This window comes from Bos grunniens, chromosome 19, assembly GCF_055505025.1.
Source record: "Bos grunniens cultivar Pamir isolate PY7600 chromosome 19, Bosgru_T2T1.0, whole genome shotgun sequence".
Taxonomy (NCBI): domain Eukaryota; kingdom Metazoa; phylum Chordata; class Mammalia; order Artiodactyla; family Bovidae; genus Bos; species Bos grunniens.
In genome coordinates this window covers 11,786,824-11,808,790 of record NC_141183.1, presented here as the reverse complement: position 1 = coordinate 11,808,790, position 21,967 = coordinate 11,786,824, and the positions used below count along the sequence as shown (strand labels likewise).

Sequence of the window (21,967 nt, the reverse complement as noted above, 5' to 3'; positions counted from 1 at the left end):
AGTGGGGACCCTCAGGGATGTGAAATGAACACAGCTCCCACTGCGGGGTCTAATAAGTCCTCCGAGCGGCGTCTTGTCAGGAGGGTCCAGCAGGCACAGTCAGGTCCTGCTGTTAGGGTCTGACAGCAGGTAGACGTGACAGACTGTCAGCCATCTGCAGGGGAGGCTGGGACACATTCGGGCTCCCCGGCCAGGTGTGGCCGGCTCTGCCTGACGTGGAAGGGACCATGACGTAGCCTGACAGCCTCCCGGAGGGCACAGGAGCCAACCTGGCGGGCAGCTCCCAGCCTGTGGATGGCCTGTGGTGCCATCTGAGAACCATCTCTGTGAACGGAATCACCCGGCAACAGTTGAGAAGGTCCTTGGGGCCATGTGGCCCCTGCACTGCAATGACCCACGCGCAGGGACTGGCCACCTCACGCTGCTAAGCATGAGGCAGTTGTGGGCAAGTCGGCGGCATCGGCAGGAACCAGAAGAGGTAGCTGGGTCCCACAGGGCAAGTCTCCAAAGGTGGCATGGGATGGCCTCCCTCTGTTCTTCACTCGGGCAGCCAGGCATGGACAGCAGCCAAACACTCAGAGGAGTGCTCAGACCACACCTTAATCCAGTGACTCACTACCAAACCTGGCCCAGTTTCAGGGGCAGGGGAGCCGCCTCCCGCCCTGAGGCCCCGCCCAGCAGGGAGCTCCTGCCCTCTCCTGGGCATCAGGACAGATCTGGGTACTCAGGGCGCCTGCAAGCATGAACATGCCTGGGTTCACAAACAAGCGGGCTCTTCAAAGGCAGAGAACACAACAGAGGCCTCAGGAGATGGTGAGGGCCAAACAAAACAGCTGCTCAGTCGCTGGCCTTCAGCTGCACAGACGGACAAGATGGCCAGGCTGAGGCTCTGAGCACAGGCCCAGACAGTGGCTCTGGACGGATGGGTCTGCTGTGAAACTCAGCCACACGCTGAGGAAACAGGGCTCCGGGCAGGCTGGGCCCTTTGCTGCAAATGACGGCCTCATGTCAGCACTGACAGCCAGGAAAGCCTAGAGTGCTTGTGGGGGGTGTCACTTTAGCCTCCTGCACAGCCAGAGGAGCTAGCTGAGCCCGTCTCACATGAACGATTCCAGCACAGAGCAGCTGAGCCACCTGCCCACGTGTGCACCCTGTGCCCAGAGCCCGGGCGCACGGGGACCCTGGCCTCCACGTCCCACTCCCGCCCATGCTGGGCTCGGCCCCACTCTGCACAGTTGCTTTGGGGAGCAGAGCCAGGGGCCTGGCTGCAGACGGCTGCCCAGTGGGCAGGACGTGCTCAGGTGTGCCAGCTCCCTGGGGGCTACTGTACATGGTGGCATGGCTGTCAGGGGGATGGGACGGCGGCCTCGCCTGCACAAAGAACCAGATCACGATCCGCAGTGGCACCCCCAGGAGCCAACACTGGGGAAGAAACCAGCAAGCAGGACAGACGCTGATTCTGCACAAGTGGACGTGAGGGTGGAACAGAGGGCCCGGAGGCCAGCCTGCCCACTGCCTGGACTGGGGGACCTGCGCTTGCAGCAGGGCTTAGGGACAGCTCGCACGGAGGCTGGGTGGAGAAGTGAGGAGGGGCCACTGTGCTCACCCCAGGGCAGTAGTCACAGGGCACGGGTGAGACGCCATACCTGGTCTCTGCCAGCAGGGGACAGGCACTGGGGGGTCCCCACCTGCTCTCTCTGCTTTGACATGATTGAGGTGCCCTGTTACTTAAAGGCAGTGGGAGAGCCTGGAGGGGAAACGGCACTGCCGACAGTACCTAGGGTGGGATGGCTCCTGCACTGGCCACCTCCAGGGCTAAAGGAGTTGACCCGGAGACCTGACCTCCCCGAGCCCACACCGGAGCACAGACCCGCGCTCTGCCTCAGTCTCCCCACCACGCTGGCATCTCAGGCCGCCCGTGTTGGAGGGGTGGGACCAGCAAGGGGATGCCTGCCCCCTCTACCCTGCAGCCTCCAGGCAGATGGAGAAGCAGGAGAAATGAATGTTTTTACTCTTAGATCTCAGCAACGCCGCAAATTCGTGGTCTATGAACTTGGAGCGTGAGCCTCCACGGAGTGCCATGATTGGGGTCACCCTCTTGGCTCCCTGGCCTGGGGAAGGCACAGGTTTGCACACACCGGGGACTGGTTTAGAGCCTTGAACCCAGACAGCATACGCCTTCCGCCCTGAGCTGCCGAAAGCCATGAGGAGAGGGAGCAGATGGGGTCTTGGACCCAAGTACACAGATCAAAGACGTCATCCCCCGCCGCGGGAGGTCCTGGGCATGCCCGGACAGAGCAGGGAGGGTGGCAGTCCAGGGACATGCCAACTGAAAGTGTGGGTGGCTGCCAGCGGGGGACAAGAGGGAGGTGAGGCGATGGGAAAGGTGGCTGTCCTGGCACCCTGGCTAAGCCGCCTGCCTATCAAAGCCGATCCAGAGCCGAGCGGAGCGAGGATGAGAGGCCGTCTCCGTTGTGAGGTCTGCGGTTGCAGCCTCAGACCACCTTCCCGGCCGTTGGACCAAAGGTGGAGCAGCCACTCGCTCTCCACAGGGAAGGGGAACAAAGGGACAGCTGCCCGCTGCTCGGCTGCAGCACAGGGACTGGGCTCTGACCTCTGACCTCCACGGGCCTCAGCCTTGCTTACAGCAGGAGATTGCACAGCGGAAGCCTCTGCCCCGGCAATGAGAGGTCCAGCTCCAGGGAGTACACTGCGATGGAAGTGTTGGGGGCACTGGGCTGCTCAAGATCCTTACTCTACTCAGGAAGGACAGGGCACAGGGCTTGCAGGAAGATGAGGGGGTTCGGTCCACTCAGGGTCGGCATGGCTGAATCCCACACCATCTTAGCAGGCTGCCAGCCCCGGGAGCAGAGCCTGAGCCCTACGTGGGAAAGAAAAGGGCTCCTGCCCTTCGTGGGAAAGAAAAGGCAGGAAGAACCGGAAGAACGGGGCAGGGATTGAGAAGGAGGGTGACCGGGGAGTGGCCAGGGTGTCTGCCACTGCTTGGTTGGCAATCCCTGACCCCACAGCCGCCAGGGGCCACACCCAGAGGAACCCCGGCGGGAAGCGGGCCATGAGAAGGCAGACAAAGCCCCGTCAAGATGATGTTTCTGGTCAGGAACCCAGCGCCCAGCCCGGGATGCCGCCAGTGTGAACAGAGCTCCCTCCAGGCCGCCACCACAGCTCGGCTGGAGCGCCGCTTCCCCGGAGGCACTCGCCCCTTGTGGGCTCTGGTTCGTCCCTGGGAAAGCAGAGGTTCCACACCTCTTCCCTCCCACCCAGGGGAGGAAGGTCTGTTGAGAAGAACGTGGTCAGAAACTGAGCTTTTCCCCAGGGTTGCAGACAGGAAGGGCGGAGGAAAATGAACTCGGCATGAAACAAAACAGACTGAAAACAGGACTGGTGGGGACAGGGGTCCCCTCACAAAGTTCAGCTCATCAGGAAAACGCGACTGCGTGCAACTCGCAATTTACGCGCTGAGTAACACAAAAACCACACAGAGAAACCAAGGAGCCCACCATCCCAGGGAGTAAGAGGGACACCTCTTTTACTTACTAATTAGGAAGTGGAATTACTGAAGATCTGAACAGTTAGGAACCTTGCACCCAGAATCAGAGAATAGTCAGGGAATATAAGTTCTCTTTAAATGTTATAGACATCTATAAACATGGGCCACGTGCCAGACCAAACAGCCTGTCGATGAACGTCCAAGATTCAGGATCATTCGGCCATCAGCAGAGGTCCCCCTCCCTGGGGTCCTGATCAGCACTGGGGGAGGGGGAGCTCATGCAGATGCCCAGGGCCATAGGCAGAGCCAATGGGACCAAGGAGCTGCCAAGAGAATGTTTCCTAAGCGACAGTTTCACTGTCGGACAGTGGCCAAAATGCACTAGCGTACCCCATCCCTGCCACATTACAGCCACGAGCAAAGGTCCCAAATTTGAAAATCTCTACCATTTCTACCAGAGTCTTCAAGCAAGGAGCAGAAGCAAGCAGCGCAGAAGGACCTGGAGTCCTTGGCTTTCTCAGTAGGTCACTGCAGGGCAGCCCCAGTGTAGGCACCCCCTGGGCTGGATCGCCCACCCCTGGTACATGGTGCCCAGCACACCCCGAGCTGTAACCAGGTGCGAACTGTCCTTCTGCTGTGTCCAAGAGGCTGGCCCTGGGTTGGTCTTCCTCTCCCGTTCAGGAGCCAGGTGGACCAGAGCTGCTGCCTTGGCACCTGGGAGTGGGGTGGCCTTCAGGGCAGGACTCGCCCACCCAGAGGAGGGCACAGGGGCACAGGAGGAGAAGGCAGCGGTGCCCAGCCTCACTCAGATGGGAGCACTGTGCATCATCACATGGGTCATGTGGGAGGACGGCAAGGCCAGGAAGGAGAGACCCAGGACGTGGCTGTTGTGGAACTGTGTAGAGGTCACCTGTGGTGGGCTTGGTTGGCATGACGGTCCCAAGGACTGGCTCGTTCAGAGCGGCAACCCCTCCACCCGCCATTCCAGGGAATAAGCTGGGCGCTGAACGAAAGGACCAAGAAACACACGGTGTTCGTCACACGTTCATGGAATGTTCCTCAGCCGTGAAAGTGCAGCGCCTGCTGCTGCCAACAGGTGGATCCCAGCGCAGAGACAAGCAGGCTGCACAAACCCGGAGTCCCAAGGGCGAAGCCCCACGCCACCCTCAGCCTTGCTCCCCTCCTTGGCTCCAGGCTTTCCCGCTTCTCCCAGGATGCCTCCTGCTCGTCCACCCTGCACTGGTGGACGTACCCTTGCTCCTGCCTCCACCCGTCCCGGTGCCCTCGCTGTCCTCAGGTCGGGGCTGCAGCTTAACTCCGGCCCGTTATCCCTCCCGTGGCCCCAGGAGGCCGCATGCCTCCTCCACCCTTGGGATGCTTCGTTCTCCAGGCCCCCTGGGGCCCTCCCTCAACATACACACTGGAGCCGATGTCTGGAAATTTCACAGCACCTACCCAAGGATAAGGACCTCAAAAGCTTCCAGGAGAGGAAAAACAGAAAACTCACGTGAAAAAAAAAAAAAAAAGCCACCAAGGCACTGAGGACAGCAACACCGGGAGTCAGAAGAAAGGAAGCGATGCCTTCCAACTCTGAGGGGTGTGAACTTCCACCTGGAATTCTAAGCCATCAGCGTGAGACAGAAACATCTATAGACAGACATGCGTTCAGAAATATGTTTCCCCTTTTCCTGCTGAGGAACCACTAAAAAGAAGGATGGTCGCCCTAATTGAGGGAGTAAGACAGGACCCAGGATGCAGAAAATACAGTCCCAGGTGGGAGAAGGGTGTCCCATGCATGCACAGCCCAGCCACTGGCCCGGGGGGGTGCGGGGCTTCAGGAGGCAGGTTCTAAGATGGGGAGAAGCAGCCAGGTTAACGGGACCACCGCCAGCTGGGAGGAACCCCAGAGTGCAGTCTCGGGTTTGGGACTGAGTTCATGATAGCAAACTGACAACTATGCAAATCAAGGCAGGCAATTATTACCTCTAGGAAAAACAAAGCTGTCAAAATAGTAATGAAAACCTATGGACCACAGTTCAGGGAAAAAAAAAATATCACTCAACTGGACTTCATTAAAACTAAACATTTCTGTTCTAAAACCACTGTGACAAAAATGAAAGGCCAATGAGTCTGGGAGACAATATTTGCAAAGTGTGTATCTGACAGAGCACTTCTACCTAGAATACAGAGAGAACTTTCACAACTCAATCAGAAGACAAAAACCCAACCAAAAAAAGGGGACAAAGACCTGAAGAGACACTTCACCAAAGATAAACAGCATACAGCACATGAAAAGATGCCCGACATCATTAGTTCATTAGAGAAATGCGGATGCGGAAATGCCCCAAACTGGAAACAAGCCAAATGTCCATCAGCAGAAGAACATATAAACAATAGGGCATGTCCACACAGCGGAAACTACTCGTCGTGAAGGCAGGATGGTCTGGAGGTATGTGTCACACTGGGATGACTTTCAAAACAATCATGAGATAAAAGAGGCCAAACAGAGAGCACAGCACACCCTTCGCGAGTCAATTTAGAGAGACTCCAGCAAATGCGCGCCAAGTCTCAGGGCAGAACGCACGGCAGTGGTTGTCTGGAATGGGGTGGGCTTGGAGTGAGAGAGGCAGGAGGTGTTCTCCGGGGCTGATCGCTACCTGGGCAGGTGTGCGCTACCTGGGCACATGTGCGCTCACGTCTGTCTCATCACGCTTCCATTTCAGACCTGCTGTCCGCTGTGCTGTGAGCTGACTGTTCTGAGCTGAGGATTCCCGCCAGCACCGTACAAAGGCTATATTGGGCACTGATTAAAGCAAAAGTCGTCATTGTTCTCTTGGGTGGGGAGAGAGAAGCAACATAAAAATGCTAAATCCAAATCCTCTAGAAAGATTCATTTAAAAATGTCCAAAATTAAACAGAAGAAACAGCACAAACTTGCCTGTTTACACGTATGGAAGCAAACACAGGCAGAGAACACGCACGGCTGGGAAGTGGGCCTCAGGCGTGTGGGGGGCGGGGGACTTGTTTTTAAACCCGGGTGTGTGCTGCTTTAATAAAAATTCAACCCCAACCGTGTGACTCAGCAGTTCCCCTTCCAGGGATACATGAAGTGTCCACACAGACGTTTGTGTCGACTGCTGACACCAACAGCATTGAAACTGGTCAAAATGTGGAAACAGCCCTGATGTGCATCAGCTGGGGAATGGAATGACATTCCCTTGTGTGGACAAGGGAATCTTATTCAGCCATAAAGAGTAGAGCTGACACACGCTACAACACGGATGCACTTTGAAGACACGTTCGTCAACTGAAAGAAGCTGGAAACAAAAGGGTCGCCACGGGTCAGTGCCCGCTTTCTTCTGTATGAAGCGTCCAGGTAAAGCCACGGACACAGACAGCAGGTCAGCGGCTTCCAGGGGCTGGGAGAGCGGAGTGACGCTAACGAAGACGGCCTGCATTTCTGGGATGAAGAAAAGTTTGGGGATGAGACAGTTGTGATGGGTGCACACCTCCCTGAATATACTAAAAAGCACAGAGTTGAACACTTTCAATGGTAACTGTATGGCACGTGAATTATGTCCTGATAAAGCTGTTACCTAAAGAAAAAATTGAGCGATGATGTGAGAAGAAAGGCACGCTGGTCTCTGCCTCCCCCCGCCCCCAACAACTTCCTGATATAGAGCTCCTAATCCTGTTATCTCCTGGTGAGAGCAACGTCCTTTGTTCCAGAGGCAACTCTGCCTGGGCTCCTGGATGGGGGCTCGTCACCAGAAAGACCCAGCCAGAGTCAGAAGTAGAGGCCCCACCCCATCCTCTGGGACAGGGGCTACAGGCTGAGCTAACAACTGCTCATGCCTGGAAACTCCTTAAACACGGGGTTTGGAGAGCTTCCAGGGTGGTGGACACACCTATGTACTGGGAGGGTAGGGTACCCCAACTCCACAGGGACAAAGCTCCTGCGCTTGGCACCCTCCCAGACCTCGCCCTGGGCATCTGCTCCTCTGGCCGCTCACCTGGGTCCTTCATGATACCCTTAAGACAGTAAGCCTGCCCCTGAGTTCTGTGAGCTGTTCCAGCACAGAGCCAGACCTGAGGAGGGAGTGGTGGGAAGCCCATTCGTAGCCAAATTGGACAGAAGTGTGGGGAGCCGGGGACCCTCCACTCGTGCTGGCCTCTGGGGGAATGGGGGGGAGCAGTCTTTTGGGACAAGGGTCTGCACCGACACTGGGGAGACGGTGTCGGAAGTGAGCTGAGCTGTGCGACCCCCAGCGGGGTCCTCAGACACTGGAAGGCTCGCTGGTGCTGGAAAACCCACATCTGGTGTTAGAACTGTCACGAGTGGAGGAAACAGGGCCTCTCCTTGGCTGGTGCCTCCCTGCACGCACACAGCGGGAACTCCCATTTGGTGATGGGCCCCACGCACCACAAGCCCCTGGAGAGATTTCAAAAACCCACAAGTAAACCAGAAGTTCCAGGATTCAGGCTGGAGCCCAAAAAGCAAATTGAGTGGTGGGAGGAGGGACGCCCCTCCCGCAGTGCCCAGTGTGGCTCCGCCCCCTCCACGAGCAGACTTCACGGCAGGAGCCTGCCATCCGCTCCCCGGGCCTGCTGTACAACCCCCAAGGACTTCGACTTCGGGAAATTCGAGAATCGCATATAGATTCGCACATGTTCACCCTCACTATGCGGCCACGTGGGACTTGATCTCCCCATGGCAGATCCTCTCCTTCCGCACATGTGTGTGACCACAGGGAGAAGACACATGTCTCCCCCCGCCTGCCACAATCAACCATGATAAGAAAAGTGCCCCTCTCACAGACAGGAGTCGTGTACAAACACACAGGCTCACACACAACACCCGAACTTCCTCTGAGGAGCCACAGCTGGGAGGCCCAGGAGCTCAGAGGCCACCTGTGGGCCCTGCCTGGTGCTCCTGGGCCTCCCAGGAGTTCAGGCCCCCATCCACCCAAACACCCAACACATCACCAGCCAGGCCCAGCCTGCAGGCCTGCCCACCAGTGGTGCCCTGGCCTGACGTCCAGGGCAGGTTGGTTCAGTGTCCTCAAGAGGCCACGAGAGTCCCTCTAGAGCTACAGAGGTCTTCCCTGTTGGCTTAGTTGGTAAAGAATACGCCTGCAATGCAGGAGACCCCACTTTGATCCCTGGGTCAGGAGGATCTCCTGGAGAAGAAAATAGCAACCCACTTCAGTACTCTTGCCTGGAGAGTCCCAGGGACAGAAGAGCCTGGCAGGCTATATAGTTCATGGGGTCTCAAGAGTCGAACACGACTTATCAACTGAACCGCCACCACCTAGAGCCACAGAGCTGGATACCAGCCAGCTCTCTGGACACTGAAGAAAGTCCCACAGCCATGTGAGCAGAGCCCGGCCTCTGTGAGGAGTCTGGCCCCGGTCACTCATGCTGCCTGCCCTCGTCTCCACAGTCACCAGCCCCTGCTCCCAGCCCAGGAAGGTCCTGTAGTTGCTTTGGTTTTTACACTGGCCTCAGGGAAACCCAGATGCTGCTGTTGCTCTGCCAGGGTGGCAGTCAACACACCAGCACACCTGGCAGGCCTGCCAGGGACGGTGCTGGCTCAGGGCTGGGACAGTGGGGTCAGCCGGGCCACCGTGTCCTCAGACAAGGGAGTGGCGGAGGGCACCACAAAGCCCTGTGGTGGACCGGCCCAGCTTTCAAGGCAGGATGGTGTGAGAAGTTTGAAGGTGGGCTGCTGGCGAGAGTGGGCGGGTTCTGCTAAAGACCACGCAGTGGGCAGGACACAGGCACCTCTGGGAGCCAGAATGAATAGGCACACAGAGAGACCAGATGCCCTCCCACCTGCCAAGAACCTGGGGTTGCGCCAAGGAGCCCACGGCTCTTTACATTCCACACTGTGTGCCTCGATTATAAAAGAAATGTGAGCTGCTGTCGGAAATGTGTCAAACACAGAAAAAGTGGAAGAAAAGAACCCCACCCAGAAACTCCACCTGTTAAGCTTCTGTGGTCTCCATCATGAAATAAGCGTGCTCCCAGGGTATTTTTACAAAATCTGGTCATACTATGCCACGGGTTTGTATCTTTTCTTGCTCATTTTTATACCAGAAATGTTTCCCCACACCATCAAAGGCCATCATCTGAATCCACCTTTTCACATGGCTCCCCTATGCCAGCCAATTCAAGTTTTGCCACAAACACCTATAAACGTGGATCTGCCTGTCCCCTCGTCCCCACACCACGCTTCTAAGGGGACCTGGAGCCGCCTGGTGCACCCTATGCACCCCACAGCCCTCACTAGCTCCGAGGACAACAGTCTGTCTATCAGTTTAGGAAGTCTTTTCTTACTGGACAGGGAAGACACGATCCCAATTGAAAGAAGGGCCAGACACAGGGCAGGTCCCCGATCTGCCTGGGGACATCCAACTTCAGGACCTCCGGGGTCTCTGCCACGGTTCAGAGTCTTACCGAGTTCTTTGGAGCCCTGGCTCTCGCTCGCCAGCTCGCCCATCTTCACCAGGGCGTCAAAATAGCCTTTGGCAGCATACGTCACACCTGAGAGAGGAGAGGAGGGGGTGGTTACTTCCCTCGCGAGGAAATTACCACCTGCGGCACCTACTCAACCGCCCTGCCCGCCTGCCACGCAGCCGGCTCTCCTGCGCCCAGCAGGCTCCAGCCGGGGCAGGACCTCCGCCCGTCTCTTGTTGATGTCCTCTTGTCCCAATGCTGAGAGCACCTTCTCTAAGGACACAGTGTACCACTCAGGTCCAGGGCTAATCCAGTCAAATTACAGGGTGCGCCCTGACCACGAGGCCTGGTGTCCCTGACGAGACGAGCACCGACCTCCGGCTGGAGACCTGCGAAGTTGGTTCAACAGGAAGACCCCCCCACAGCCAGCCTGGGCTGAGGAGGACTCTGACAATGTCCTCTGTCTCAGAGTTGAGCCGTGCAAGTGGGAGTGAGTCACACACTCAAATCAGGCTAAAGGCAGCACGGCTGGGGGTGGGGGGTGGGGCCTCACACACCACTTCCCACGGCAACTTCTGCTCAAACCAGAGGCGGACCTGACTTTGCGGGGGATTTGGACGGCAAGCTCCAGGCCAGCTGACTTCCTGGGACCAAGCCCGGGGGCCGCTGCCTGGGGCAGAGCTTCCTTCAGGAACTCAGAGACTCTTCAAAACCTTGGGTGTGCCCACAAACCCCTTCATCGGACGAGCACCCCCACACCACCCTTCAGGCTGCAAGGAGGACGAGGGCACCTCCAGAGTGGGGCCATGGGGAGCATCCACCATACCTACAGTTTCTAATCCGCTTTCTCCAGAACCCAGTTAGGGGCTTATAACTGGGCTCTTGATCAAATTTTATTTTGGTAGTTTTCAATTAAGTACACGCAGTCTGCTCTGCAGCCCGGGAGCTCGTGTGGGCCCCATGCCCCAGGGGCTGAAGTGCCCGCTGCTGAGCAGAGTGGGCTCCCTGGAAGAAACAACAGGAAAGCCTAGTGGGTCCTGGCTTAGCCTTGGAGGGGCCGAGGTCTGTTGAGGGGCTCCATACTTTGGGGAGGTCCAGGAAAATGGAGGGGAGGACACCTTCAGACCTCCTCCCGCCCCAGTCCACGCAGAACTCATGGGGGGTCCCCTGGTGAGGATGGGAGGAGCGGCCCAGAAGGAGGCATGTGCCTCACATCCAAGCAGCCAGGGCGTGTGAGCAGGAGCCCCCAGGCGGGCCGTGATAGGTTCCCTGAAGGCCGTTGACCTGTGTGGCTGAGAGTGAAGTGACGTCGCTCCGAGAGAATGCCCACAGGGGTGAGACATGTCCTTGGTTGTTCCTTTCAGAAAATGAACTGCCATCAGCCTGAAATGCGCTGGCTGACCTGCCCACTTGCAGAGTTGGCCCCACGCCCACGGTGTGCACAGAGCATCACAGGCCTCCGTGGTGCGGCACCTACGGCCCACACCCGCGCTCAGCCACATTGGGCTTCTGGAAACACCTTCGTCCCTCCCTCATCAGGGCCCGTGAAGCAGTCTACCTGCTCGGGCATCCTCACTCCCACCCGCAGGCCAGGGACCCCAGCCTCACCTGCCAGTGCCTTCTCGTAGTTCTTGCCCATGGCGATGAAGTTCCGCAGGCTGGGGTTGAACTGCTCCATGATGGTCTGGAAGAGAGCAGAGAACAGCATTAGGGGCAAGGCACCTGGCTGCTTGGAGGCCTGAATGGTGAGGGAAAAGTCATGCAGGCATCACACATGGGTCAAGCCCATGAAGCCACAGCCGGGCTTCGGGTCCAAACCACAGCTCGGTCCCTGGTGAATGTCCTCTGGCAAGTGATGTTCCAGAGCCTCAGTACCAACACATGTACAGTGGGGGAAAGGCCAGAACCTGCTCTGTCGGGGCCTGGCAGATCAAACAAGTGAGCATGCACAGGACGCGTGGGGCCGCGCCTGGCATATAGCGGCGCTCAGACACGCTGCGCTGAGGAGCCATTACCCCGTCTGGCAGGGCTGAGTCAGTGAGGAAGGCCCCCCAGCAGGCCACACACAAAAGGCTCATCGCCGCCTGGAGCCCCCTCCCACCACGATCTTCACTCAACACATCAATTACCAAACATCAGCTCTGATTAGAGCAATGCTCAGCCTGATTGCAAACACGGCACGATGAATAAGCCAGCAGCTCTGGATCCGCGCACCCGATGGACTCAAGTCTTGGTGCCAATAGCACCAGTTCTTAGATTGAAGAAATCAGATTTTCACTGAGAAGGCCAAATAAATGTTTTAATTACAAGGCATAAAAACAGGCGCATACAAACAACAGCCAAATGTGAGCTCCACTGGGTAATGTGCCCTGACGGTCGGGTGCCAGCCCCCGCCGGTAAGAACACCACAAGGGAAAACCCCGTCTCAGCCACATCCCACATCTCCGGGTCAGTTATCATGATGTGCGTCTGATCTTTGCTGAGGGTAAGAGACAAACGCCGCCAGGGAAGGGAAGTCGCCTGGCCCTGTGGGCAGACCATGGAGGCCCAGGTGCTTCTGCATGAACATGGGCAGTGCTAGCCCCTGCTCACCTGGCACACGGGCAGTCCCAGCCCTGCTCTCCTCCGTGCTCCTGGCCCTTAGTGGGACGAACACAGATTCCAAGAAGAGCTGTGGGGTCACACCCGATGTGTGCCCCAATTCACAGGGCAGGTGCACCTTCCTTTCTGGACATGGCAAAGGGGTGGGCACCTGCCATGTGCTGCACCAGGGCTGAGGCACACAGGGGACGTGGCAGTGACCCCAGAGGACAAAGTCCTGGGAGGGGAGACAGGCCCACGTCACATATGGGCAGGATCCCATGCCCAGAGAACAGGAGAGGACTCAGCTCAGCCGGAGGGGACACAGGGGAGAGAAGCATGTTGTTGAGAGAGGAGGGCTTCAGGCAGGAGCATGCAAAGGCCCCGAGGCTAGGGCCTGCTGGGGTGAGGCACAGGATGGCAGGAGCCGGGGAAAGGGTGGTGGGAGGGAAGAACAGGCAGAAGTGGTGCAGTAATGGCCAACCCCCCGCCTCACAACCCGTGGTGGGGACGCCGCTTTCCCCAAGCAGGATGGGAAGCCAAGGGTCTATCCAATACATTTCAAAAGGAAATGTACCCCCTGGCTGCTCCAAGGAGACCAGATCATAGCCAAGACTGCTCAGACGCAGGCGACCCCTCAGAGCTGCTCAGAAACCTAAGAGGTGAAGGTTCAGTGGAAAGCGGGCCCCATCACAACGAGCCACGGAGCTCAGTGGTCTGGAGACCACTCTGGGGGAGAACCTGAGTCTAGATTCATCCAACCCGAGGAGGGCCTGGGAGTCAGGGCAGGGTGTCAGGTAACAGGCAGTGGATGACGGACTGGCGTCCAGGAAGGCTGCAGAGGGGCCCCAGGTTAGACTGTCTGCCGAGGGTGCACACACAGGCTGGCTGAGCCCTCTGCCTCGCTGCTCAACACCACCCAAACCTGTGTTGGGGCAGAGAAGTGCTGGCGGGTGCATGTGTTTGCCTGTTCAAAAGAAACGGACCTGAAGCAGAGTATAGACCCGGTGAGGGTAGCTTCTGACCCCGATTCTGTGCTCCAGACATGCACACGTGTATGTGTGCAGTTTCAGTGTAAGATGTGTGTCTCACTGCAGTGATAGGCACGGGGCTGAGACAGGGACCCCGGGTGGGGGCCTGTGAGAGCCAACCTGGGGCGCAGAGCTCTAGGACCACCCCCAGGGCAGAAGAGGAGGCTCCGCAGCTCCCACCCGGAGCCCCACACACCCTGCGTGATGGCAGCAAACAGCCTGCGGCTGCCCAGGCCAAAAGAGGGGCCACCGCAGCAGCCGCCCACACCCGCCAGTGACACGCGGGCACAGCGGCCAGGTTTCGCTTCCTCAGTGCAGCAGCTGAGCTCATGCACGGGGAATGTGGGTGTGAGGGGGCAGGGCAGGAGGGGCGCTGCAGTGCCGGCCAGGCCACCTGGGCAGGGCACTGCCTGGTCACATGGGTGCCGCTGACTCGCCTGCCTGAGGCAGGGGCAGAGACGTGAACGCTATGGGGCTGGGGAAGCAGGAGGCCCTCCCGCCCTGGCCGGAGAACTGTCCTTCCTTCCAGCTCCTCACAGACACCGCCCTGGTGGGAGAGTGGGCTCCCGCTGCCTCCAGGTCACTGAGTGCTCAGAACTGCGACCACCAGACACAGGTCAGGTCCAAGACCGCCTTGTCTGGAAGGACCCTGGAGGCCTGAGAAGGGCCTGGCCCCTCTGGTGGGGCTCCTCCCCGTGGGGCCCTTCCTGTGAGAGGGGGCTCTCTCAGAGCCTGAGCCCAAGGCTGTCCCAGGGCTCGGGCAGACGCACTTGGACCCAGGAGGCCATGCTGTCCCCAGGCCCGTGACAGGCCCAAACCCACCCTCAGAGACCTGCAGTGGGGCCCTGGCACCCCAACTGCAAGTGAGCGCTCCCCTAACTAGGGGTCTGGGCAGCCCCTCCACACATCGCAGGGCCCCGGAGGGGCAAGTCAGAGGCCGACAGAGGCCCGGTGAGCAGGCCAGGGAGGCCCAGGGGCTCCGCTACCTGTTACTTTCTCGGAAGTGAGGGAACTATGGCGTCGTTCTGGGGGACTTCACTGGAAGGACGGAGGGAGTTGAGTCAAACCCACAGCACGTGGCCGGGCCTGGAGAAGGGAGCTCGCTTCCTTACTGACGCCAAAGGGCGTGTGCAACAGAAGCCCAGCCCAGGAGGGCGGCCTCCTCGCACGCACCTCTCTGTACCACGAGGCCAACCTCACGCCTGTTGTGGAACTCGGGGGAGCTCAGGAGACGCCCTGCACCGAGACCACTTCCCTGCAGCCAGGACAGAGACCCAGCGACATGAGCAATGACCAGCGCCTTCTGCAAACTCACGCCTGTGCTGTGCAAGTGAAACCAAACCCCTTCAAGTGTGGCGCTGTGGCACACAGTGACTGGGCCTGCCCCCTCCCAGGGGTCCTGGGCTGAGCGCCATGCTCAGAACCAGCATCTTCTTTCACTTACCTCCCTGGCTGGCTCAGGATCTATGAGGGGCCAGCGGGGAACGGGGATTGCCACCCCACTGCACACATGCTCCCGAAGGGTCAGGGAGAGGAGGGGGTCCCTGCCAGAGACACTTGCGAGCTTGGCGCAGTTCCTGGTGGCCCTCTTACCAAGATGTCACACAGTCCATGTACCTGCCACCCCGCGGTCCCAGGAATCCAGGCCTTAACGCAAATCTCCAAAGCGGGGTCAGCCCCGCCCCGCCCTGGGGACCCCAGCCCTGCATTTCTACGGGCATCAGTGGGAGGGGCCAGGCCCGGCTGCATGGGCAGCGTTGGCAGGTCCCCAGCGGCCTTCCTACCCGGCTGGCTCCTGGGCATCCCAGTGCCTGTGCAGTGACACCCGTTTTGGCTGACTTGGGTCACAGGTCTGCCCGGCCAGTGAGGACACAGGGCAGCTGCACAGCCCCGTCTCCACCTTGGGGTCACGAGGAGTGAGGGAGCTCTGCCAAGGGACTGTGCTCTGGCTCTGCCCGTGCCCAGGGTCCCCTGCTCGCCATCCTGGCAATCCCGTTTATCCCTCAGCTCTGGCTCCTGGCGACAAACCCCTCCGGAACTTTCCTGGCAGGACCGCCACAAACAAAGAGCAAAGCTCCTCTGCTGAAACAGGGAAGTGACGTGCCTCCTGTTTCCCCTCCAGTTCTCATGCAGTCTAGGAAGATGGGTCCGGGGGTCTGCCTGTGCCCAGCGCACGTGTGCACGTGTGTGCACGCGTGGGTGTCTGCTTGTGTGCCACGGCCAAGCCAGGCTGCACCCTCCCTACACGCTCAACCTTTGGAAGGACAAACTCAGAGGACGAGACCACAATGGACTCCACCTATGGCCTGGGGAGAGGTGGCCTTACACCCTCATCACCCTGAGTCCTCAATGGACTGGTGATAGGCGTTGCAGTCCACTTTACGGATGACAGAAGAAGGTTGAGGGAGGCTAAGAGCCAGTCTTCTGGGTCCTGGTAGAGCCAGTCCTGGCTTCAATGCAGGCTGGCCACACAACCCGGCTGTCCCACTCTCCATACAGGCCTTGGTGTTCTCCGGACGGGTCGCCAAGGTAGGCAGGATAGAACCAGGTGCCACCTGGCAACTCAGCCTGCGCTGGGCTCCCTCAGGAGCCACATTCTAGCAACGTAAGGGCAGAGGCTGATGCCAGGACACCTGGTGCCTCATCCACTCTCCCCGAGGGGCCTTGCTGCCTCACTACTGCCGACCACTGGACCCTCACATCCCACCTCTGTCACAGGTACAACAGGCACTAGCTTTGGAGCCAACAGCTCACACCCAGTGGGGTGCCACCATCCATGCTCTGCTGGGGGAAGCTGGCGGCACTCCTCAAAGGAGGCTGTCCTCGCCTGAGGCCGCTGCCCCCCTCAAGGAGCACTGACTGCGTGAGGCTCTGGGCAGAGGGCCCGGCTCACGTGGAAGGAGGGGTGGGGTGAGAGGGGCACGAAGGATCACCCTCCTGAGACAGAGAGTCTGGCATCTCGGGGCAGCGCTGCGTGACTCCCGCCTGTACCCCCCTACGATAACTGGGACCTCTGTCCTGGGGACCTTCCTCAAAGGAAGGAAGCCAACTGGGGAAGTTCCGAGAGTGCTGGGAGGGTTTCCTGGAGGAGGCGGGTCTTGAGCTGGAGCTTTCTTGGCTCCAGCCACAGAGAAGACGACAACAGGTCTGCACTTGAGAAACAGCGGACGTGGCTGCTTCCACTTCCACGTGAAACGGCCTGAGCGGTGAGGACGGGAGAGTCAAAGCTGCCGGTGGCTGCAGCAAAGGCCGCAGAGGAACAAGAAGTGTGCTCCACAGCGGCTGGTTTCACTGTAACGGCCCCAGGCTCCCCGCCCCCATGTCCAAGAGATGCCCCACAGACAAGAGCACCCATCCGACATGCGCATTCTCAGCCCAACAACCTCCAGTGGGGACACGGGCCAAGGTCCCCCAGGGCAGGGAGTGGCCAAGCTCGCCACAGCCTCCCCAGGAGGGCGCACACGAGAGGACCTGGCCTTAGGGACCAAGGCACCTGGGCTGCCCAGTAGCAAAACGGAGGTTCTCAGCCTTCGCCAGCTTCCGGGGAAGTCACCAGCATTAGAAAAAAGTGACAAGTGTGTCTTGGGCACGGAGCCCAGAGTGACACCAGGGAACAGAGTGGCCTCCCATGAGGAGGGACCAAGGGGCAGGTATCCCTTCCCGTTGCCCCTGTGGGCCCTGCGCCTCGGGCTAGGTGACACCAGGAGAAAGACAAACAGGCCAATTCTCCTGGTCCGAGTCCGAGGGTGGGGGAACGGCATGGGCCACGCAAGGTGAGGAAGGAGCCGCCTAACTCCCAGGGCCCCCCAAGTCCCCGGCTCCCTGCAGGGACCAGGCGCCATCACTGATTCCTGGGGCTGAGGATGCCCAGCTTTCACCCCAGCTCTCTCTTGGGACCTGGATCCTCAGATGCCTCCAGCCTGAGCCCTCCTGGAACAGGTTCTGGGGGCAAGAAGCCGTAAGTGGGCTCAGGGTGGGGAAGGGGTCCAGTGAGCACTGGCTGGGGACTGTCCCACTGGGAGGGCCACCGCCACAGGAACTGGACAAATCCATTAGACCAGGAGTCGCAGAGCAGGGTCCAAACACAGGCCCCTCCAGCCCAGCCACCTCCTTCCTATCCAGAGGCACCTCTGGCCAGTCCTGACTTCAGTGGGGCAGGGCCCTGTAGGCCCCAGACATCTTCCAGCATCCAGGCCCAGCCATACCTGCCCCACCTGCTTGGCCTGGCCCCAGGGCACATGCCTTCCACTCTTTCTGTCCCAGGGCAGTGCTAAGCTGGAGCCCAGGCTCCCCTAGTAACTTTCATGGCAAAGCTGGCGTGCTCCTGAGAGAGTCCTCACGGTGTCAAGAACTGAAAGCTGCCATCTGACTAACACGGAAAACCTTCAGGGGCTGGAAACACACAGCTCCCTGTGATTCAGACAGTAGCACCCAGGTGGACTCCTAGGTACCAGCCTGCTGCACCTTGGGGTGGCGGCCCCATGACTGCCTGGTGTCAGGGACTGAATTCCAGCCCCCCCCCCCAATAAAGATTCATGTGTTAGGCCTAACCCCACCATCTCATTGTAAAGATGCCCTCCAAAGACAATCACCAGAGACAATGCAGGTAAAAACGAGGTCATGGGGATGGACCCCAACTGCACAGAACTGGGCCTTCTAAGGAAAGATCAGGACACAGACAAACAGCGGGACGAGCACGTGAGGACACAGGCAGGAGTCCGCCTCCAGGGCCCAGGAGAGGGCCCGCGGGAGGAACTGCCCTGCCCACACCTGGATCCCGGCCTCCAGGCTTCAGGTGAGCCGCACCTGTCTGTTGTTTAAGCACACGTGGTGCTTTGTTTGGCAGCCCGAGCAGACCCGACGGCTGGACCAATCCCTGCTCGCCCTGTGAAGACTCAGCCGTCAGTTCTCTTATCGTCTGGTTACTGCTTGACTGGTTAGAACATTCCAGGGCTGCTGACCTGTCCTTGTCCCCGGGAAGGCTCTAATCCGAGTTTCACAAGGCTGGGCTCCTTGCTGGACGAGGAACCTCGATGAGCAAGCAACGACACAGCCCCAGACACTCTGGAGCTGTTCTCCTCTTGCTTCCTGCCTCCCTCCGCTGGGTGGAATGAGCCAGCCCAGAAGGCTGTCGTGCTGGCGGGAACACAGGCCCCTCGGCACTCGGGAACTCAGAAGGCAACAACAGAGGCCTCGCCTGGGCCTCCCTGCCCTCAACACGGACTACTTGCTCCTCCAAGAACTTTCCATCCTGAAAGCCTAATGCTCCCTGTGGCCAGGAAGGGTTCTCTGCTCCAGCTAATTGTGAAAGAAAAAACGGTGGCACAGAAGCTGAAGATCCTCACCTGAAGCCCAAAGGACTCCCAAGTGGGAAAACAAAACAGGTTTGAAGCCACAGGGCAGGCCTGGCTCCAGCTCGGGCTCAGCTGAGCACCCGGGCTGGGCTGGGACACGCCGCTTCACATCTCTGAGGCTCCTCCACCCGCTGGGATGGCCAGGGCCCCTCGTGAAGCAGTGTAGAGATAAACAAGGTCACACACACCACTCCCAGCATGGTACCTGGACAGAGTGACCCACTGAAGGCTCTTCACACGATCATTCAGAATTACCAGCCAACTGCAAAACCCCAGGTGGCCACAGCACCTCCCCTAGCACACCCAGAATGAGAGGAGCGTGTGAGACTGTCTGGGCCCCAGCAGCCAACCTCACAGTCTCCTGCCTGGTGGGATCTGTGCAAGAAGCCTGCAACCAGGCCTCCTGCCTGGACTGGACTGCGGCCCTTGGCTGCCTCCCGGCTGTGACCAGCAAGGTCCGGGATCCCCAAGGGCAGGGCTAGCCATGGCCTGAGCGCCATCAGTCCCCTGGAGTGCAAACGACATGACTTCCGTGGGAGGGGCAGGAAGGAAGAAATGGAGGTGTGGACAACAGATCACTTGTACCAGGCTGTCCTCCAGGTCAGAGGGGGCTCCACTGGCCCCAGAGTGGGCTCAGAGGAGCAGTGGGTGTACAGAGACCCCTGGTTCCCTCCACCTGGGCCACATCAGCGACACTTCGGCCTTCACTACACCCTGTTCTTTGAACAGCCTCTCTGGAAACAACAAAGGCCACTCTGGCTTAGCAGGTAAGCTCTGCCCACGCTTGGCTCCTAGAGACACAAACGCCCTGCTGGACGAAAGTCTAGCTCCCAGGGGTGGGGGCACGCCCTCTCTCCTAACAAGCTCCCACCCCCATTCTGCAAGATGTCGACTTCTTTCACAGCACAGACACCTGTGAGATCCTAGCAAGTTTCACAGCCTGTTACGTGTGTGTCGTCACTCACACAGGCCCACCTGAGGCTGTCCCCAGCTTGGCTGAGCAGGGACATTACATCCACACACCACTCAGCGATTAAGAAGGAACGGAGATCCTGGCTATCATGGGGGAAACTTCTCCAATCAAGGAACAAGATGTCAGCAACGAAAGCGGCAGAACAAGAGTCTGAGAGCTTGGAAGGAACCCCCCACCCCGCCATGACCAACACCTGGAGGGCCAGAGATGGGGCCCGGCGGATGCTCTGACCCCAACGACTGTGAGCTGAACCAAAGCTCCTTAGAGTCAGACTCTGAATCCGAAGAGGTTTTAGGAAAATCTTGCCAATTTATTTCATGTACATTTGACATAGAACTTTTAAAACATCTGTCCAAATAATTCTAAAAGAACTGTTTTCACAACTAGAAAACCAATTTCCCAAGCAAGAAAAAGGCACTCTGTTCCAACTGGCGGCCCCGACTCCTCGTGTCCAACCTCTCCCAGCGCCTCACAACTCAGGGTACTCGTCATAGAGGACACGTGGCCTTCTCACACACACCCCGAGGGTTTGCAGGAGGCCCTTTGGCTGCTCACCTCACAGCCCAGGGTGTCAGGGCGTCAGGACAGGCTCTACCAGGCCCCGCTCAGCCCCTGGAGCCGCAAGGGAAGCCTGGAGGGATCCAGGCCCATCCTGGTCACTGTGCACGCCCCACCAGCGAGGCTGTGCACGGCCAGAGACAGGGGGAAAAAGGCAGGAGCGCCCGAATGTCCCGCAGGCGTGAAAGACCAGACAAGACTTCCAAGGAGACTTCCAAGGCTCCTGCGATGAAACTTGGGAGGAGAGGCCAGGGGCAGCTGGAGGTGCCAATCTGAGACTCCGCTGCCCTGGGTAGACAGAAAGGGGTCCTGCTGACACCCACTGGACACTGAGTCGCAGGTACAGATCCCCTGCCTGCCCCCAAGGTGCGCAAGGTCACCTCTGAGAGACAGGATGCCCTGGCTCTCAGCATGGCCTGGCTGCACACCACCAGCTGTCCCTTGGGCCCCCAGGACACGGCAGCACCAGGTGCTTCTAACACCCTGGCCTACCTTCAGGCCCTGAGAAGGGACACGAGCTTGCCACCGCCTCTAGAACCTCCAGGGGTCCTGGGCTACTGCCTATGGAGCAAACAGCTGAGAGACCAGACCCACGACTGAGATGGTCACAGCGATGCACACACGGGGGCCCCAGAACCAGAAATGAGGCTCAGCCACTGCCAAGCACTGACACACACATGCCAGCCATACTTCCAGGTGGGGGGCCCCACAGTCAGGAGCTACATGGCTCCTAAGTCACCACACCTGGCTGCTTGATAGCATGTCAGGTGGGGACAGAAGGATTTTCCCCAGTAAGAGAGGCCTGGGCACCAACCTCCGCCCAGGCCCGCCTGCTGCTGGAGCCCCTGGGTACAGACCCTCGGGTGCCCCACCCCTCTGGTTGGGGCCCCTTGTGTTATTTCACAGCTGTGCAGTGCCATCAGTACCAGGATGAATCAGAGTGGGGGCAGGGGGAGGACAGGGGAGGCAGGTGCGGGCACGGTCCACGCCTGCCTGTAATTACCAGGGCCGCAGGCTGCAGACAGTAGCAGAGCGCTGACAGCCCCACTGGACACCTGGCGCAGGGTGTCCAGTGGGCATAGGCCTGCACGGTAATGAGGACAGCCTCCCCACCCTGAGGCATCAAGAGAAACCACCTGGGCACAGTGGCCACACAGGATGGGCCCTGGTGCGGTGCACGTAAGGGCTGAGAAAAGAGAATGGCAGGCAGGCAGGCAGCCAGCCAGCGGCCCAGGGCACCCCCACCAGATCGCGGCTCAGGTGTAGCTGTCCTTGGAGAGCAACACCAGTCCCAGAAGCCATGCAAGAACGAGGGGGGACCACCGAGTGACAAGGGCAGCCCTGTCTGCCAACCCTCCGTCCTACGCAGGGCTCCCCTGAGCAGGACCTACTCCTGCAAACTGGGGGTGGGGAGTGCCAGGTGGGCCTTGGGCTCCCTGCCAGCCTGCCTTCCTGCTCAGGAGGGGACAGGGTCCTCGGCTCAGTGGCCAGTCCTCCCATGAAA

The 21,967-nt window shown here is 59.2% G+C and overlaps 1 protein-coding gene across 6 annotated transcripts in view; it reads right to left on the bottom strand.

Moving 5' to 3' along the window:
* BAIAP2 (BAR/IMD domain containing adaptor protein 2) overlaps positions 1 to 21,967 on the bottom strand; it is a 63,589-nt gene that overhangs the window by 37,346 nt on the left and 4,276 nt on the right. For all 6 annotated transcript variants that reach the window (XR_015146853.1, XR_015146854.1, XM_086355302.1 and 3 more), the window contains exons 2-3: positions 11,576 to 11,651; positions 9,968 to 10,054 (exon numbers count right to left, since the gene is read on the bottom strand). Coding sequence is in view for 4 of the 6 variants with exons in the window: in XM_086355302.1 (XP_086211428.1) it covers positions 9,968 to 10,054; positions 11,576 to 11,651 (163 nt within the window). In the remaining 2 variants the exon portion in view is untranslated. The remainder of the gene's footprint in view (positions 1 to 9,967; positions 10,055 to 11,575; positions 11,652 to 21,967) is intronic.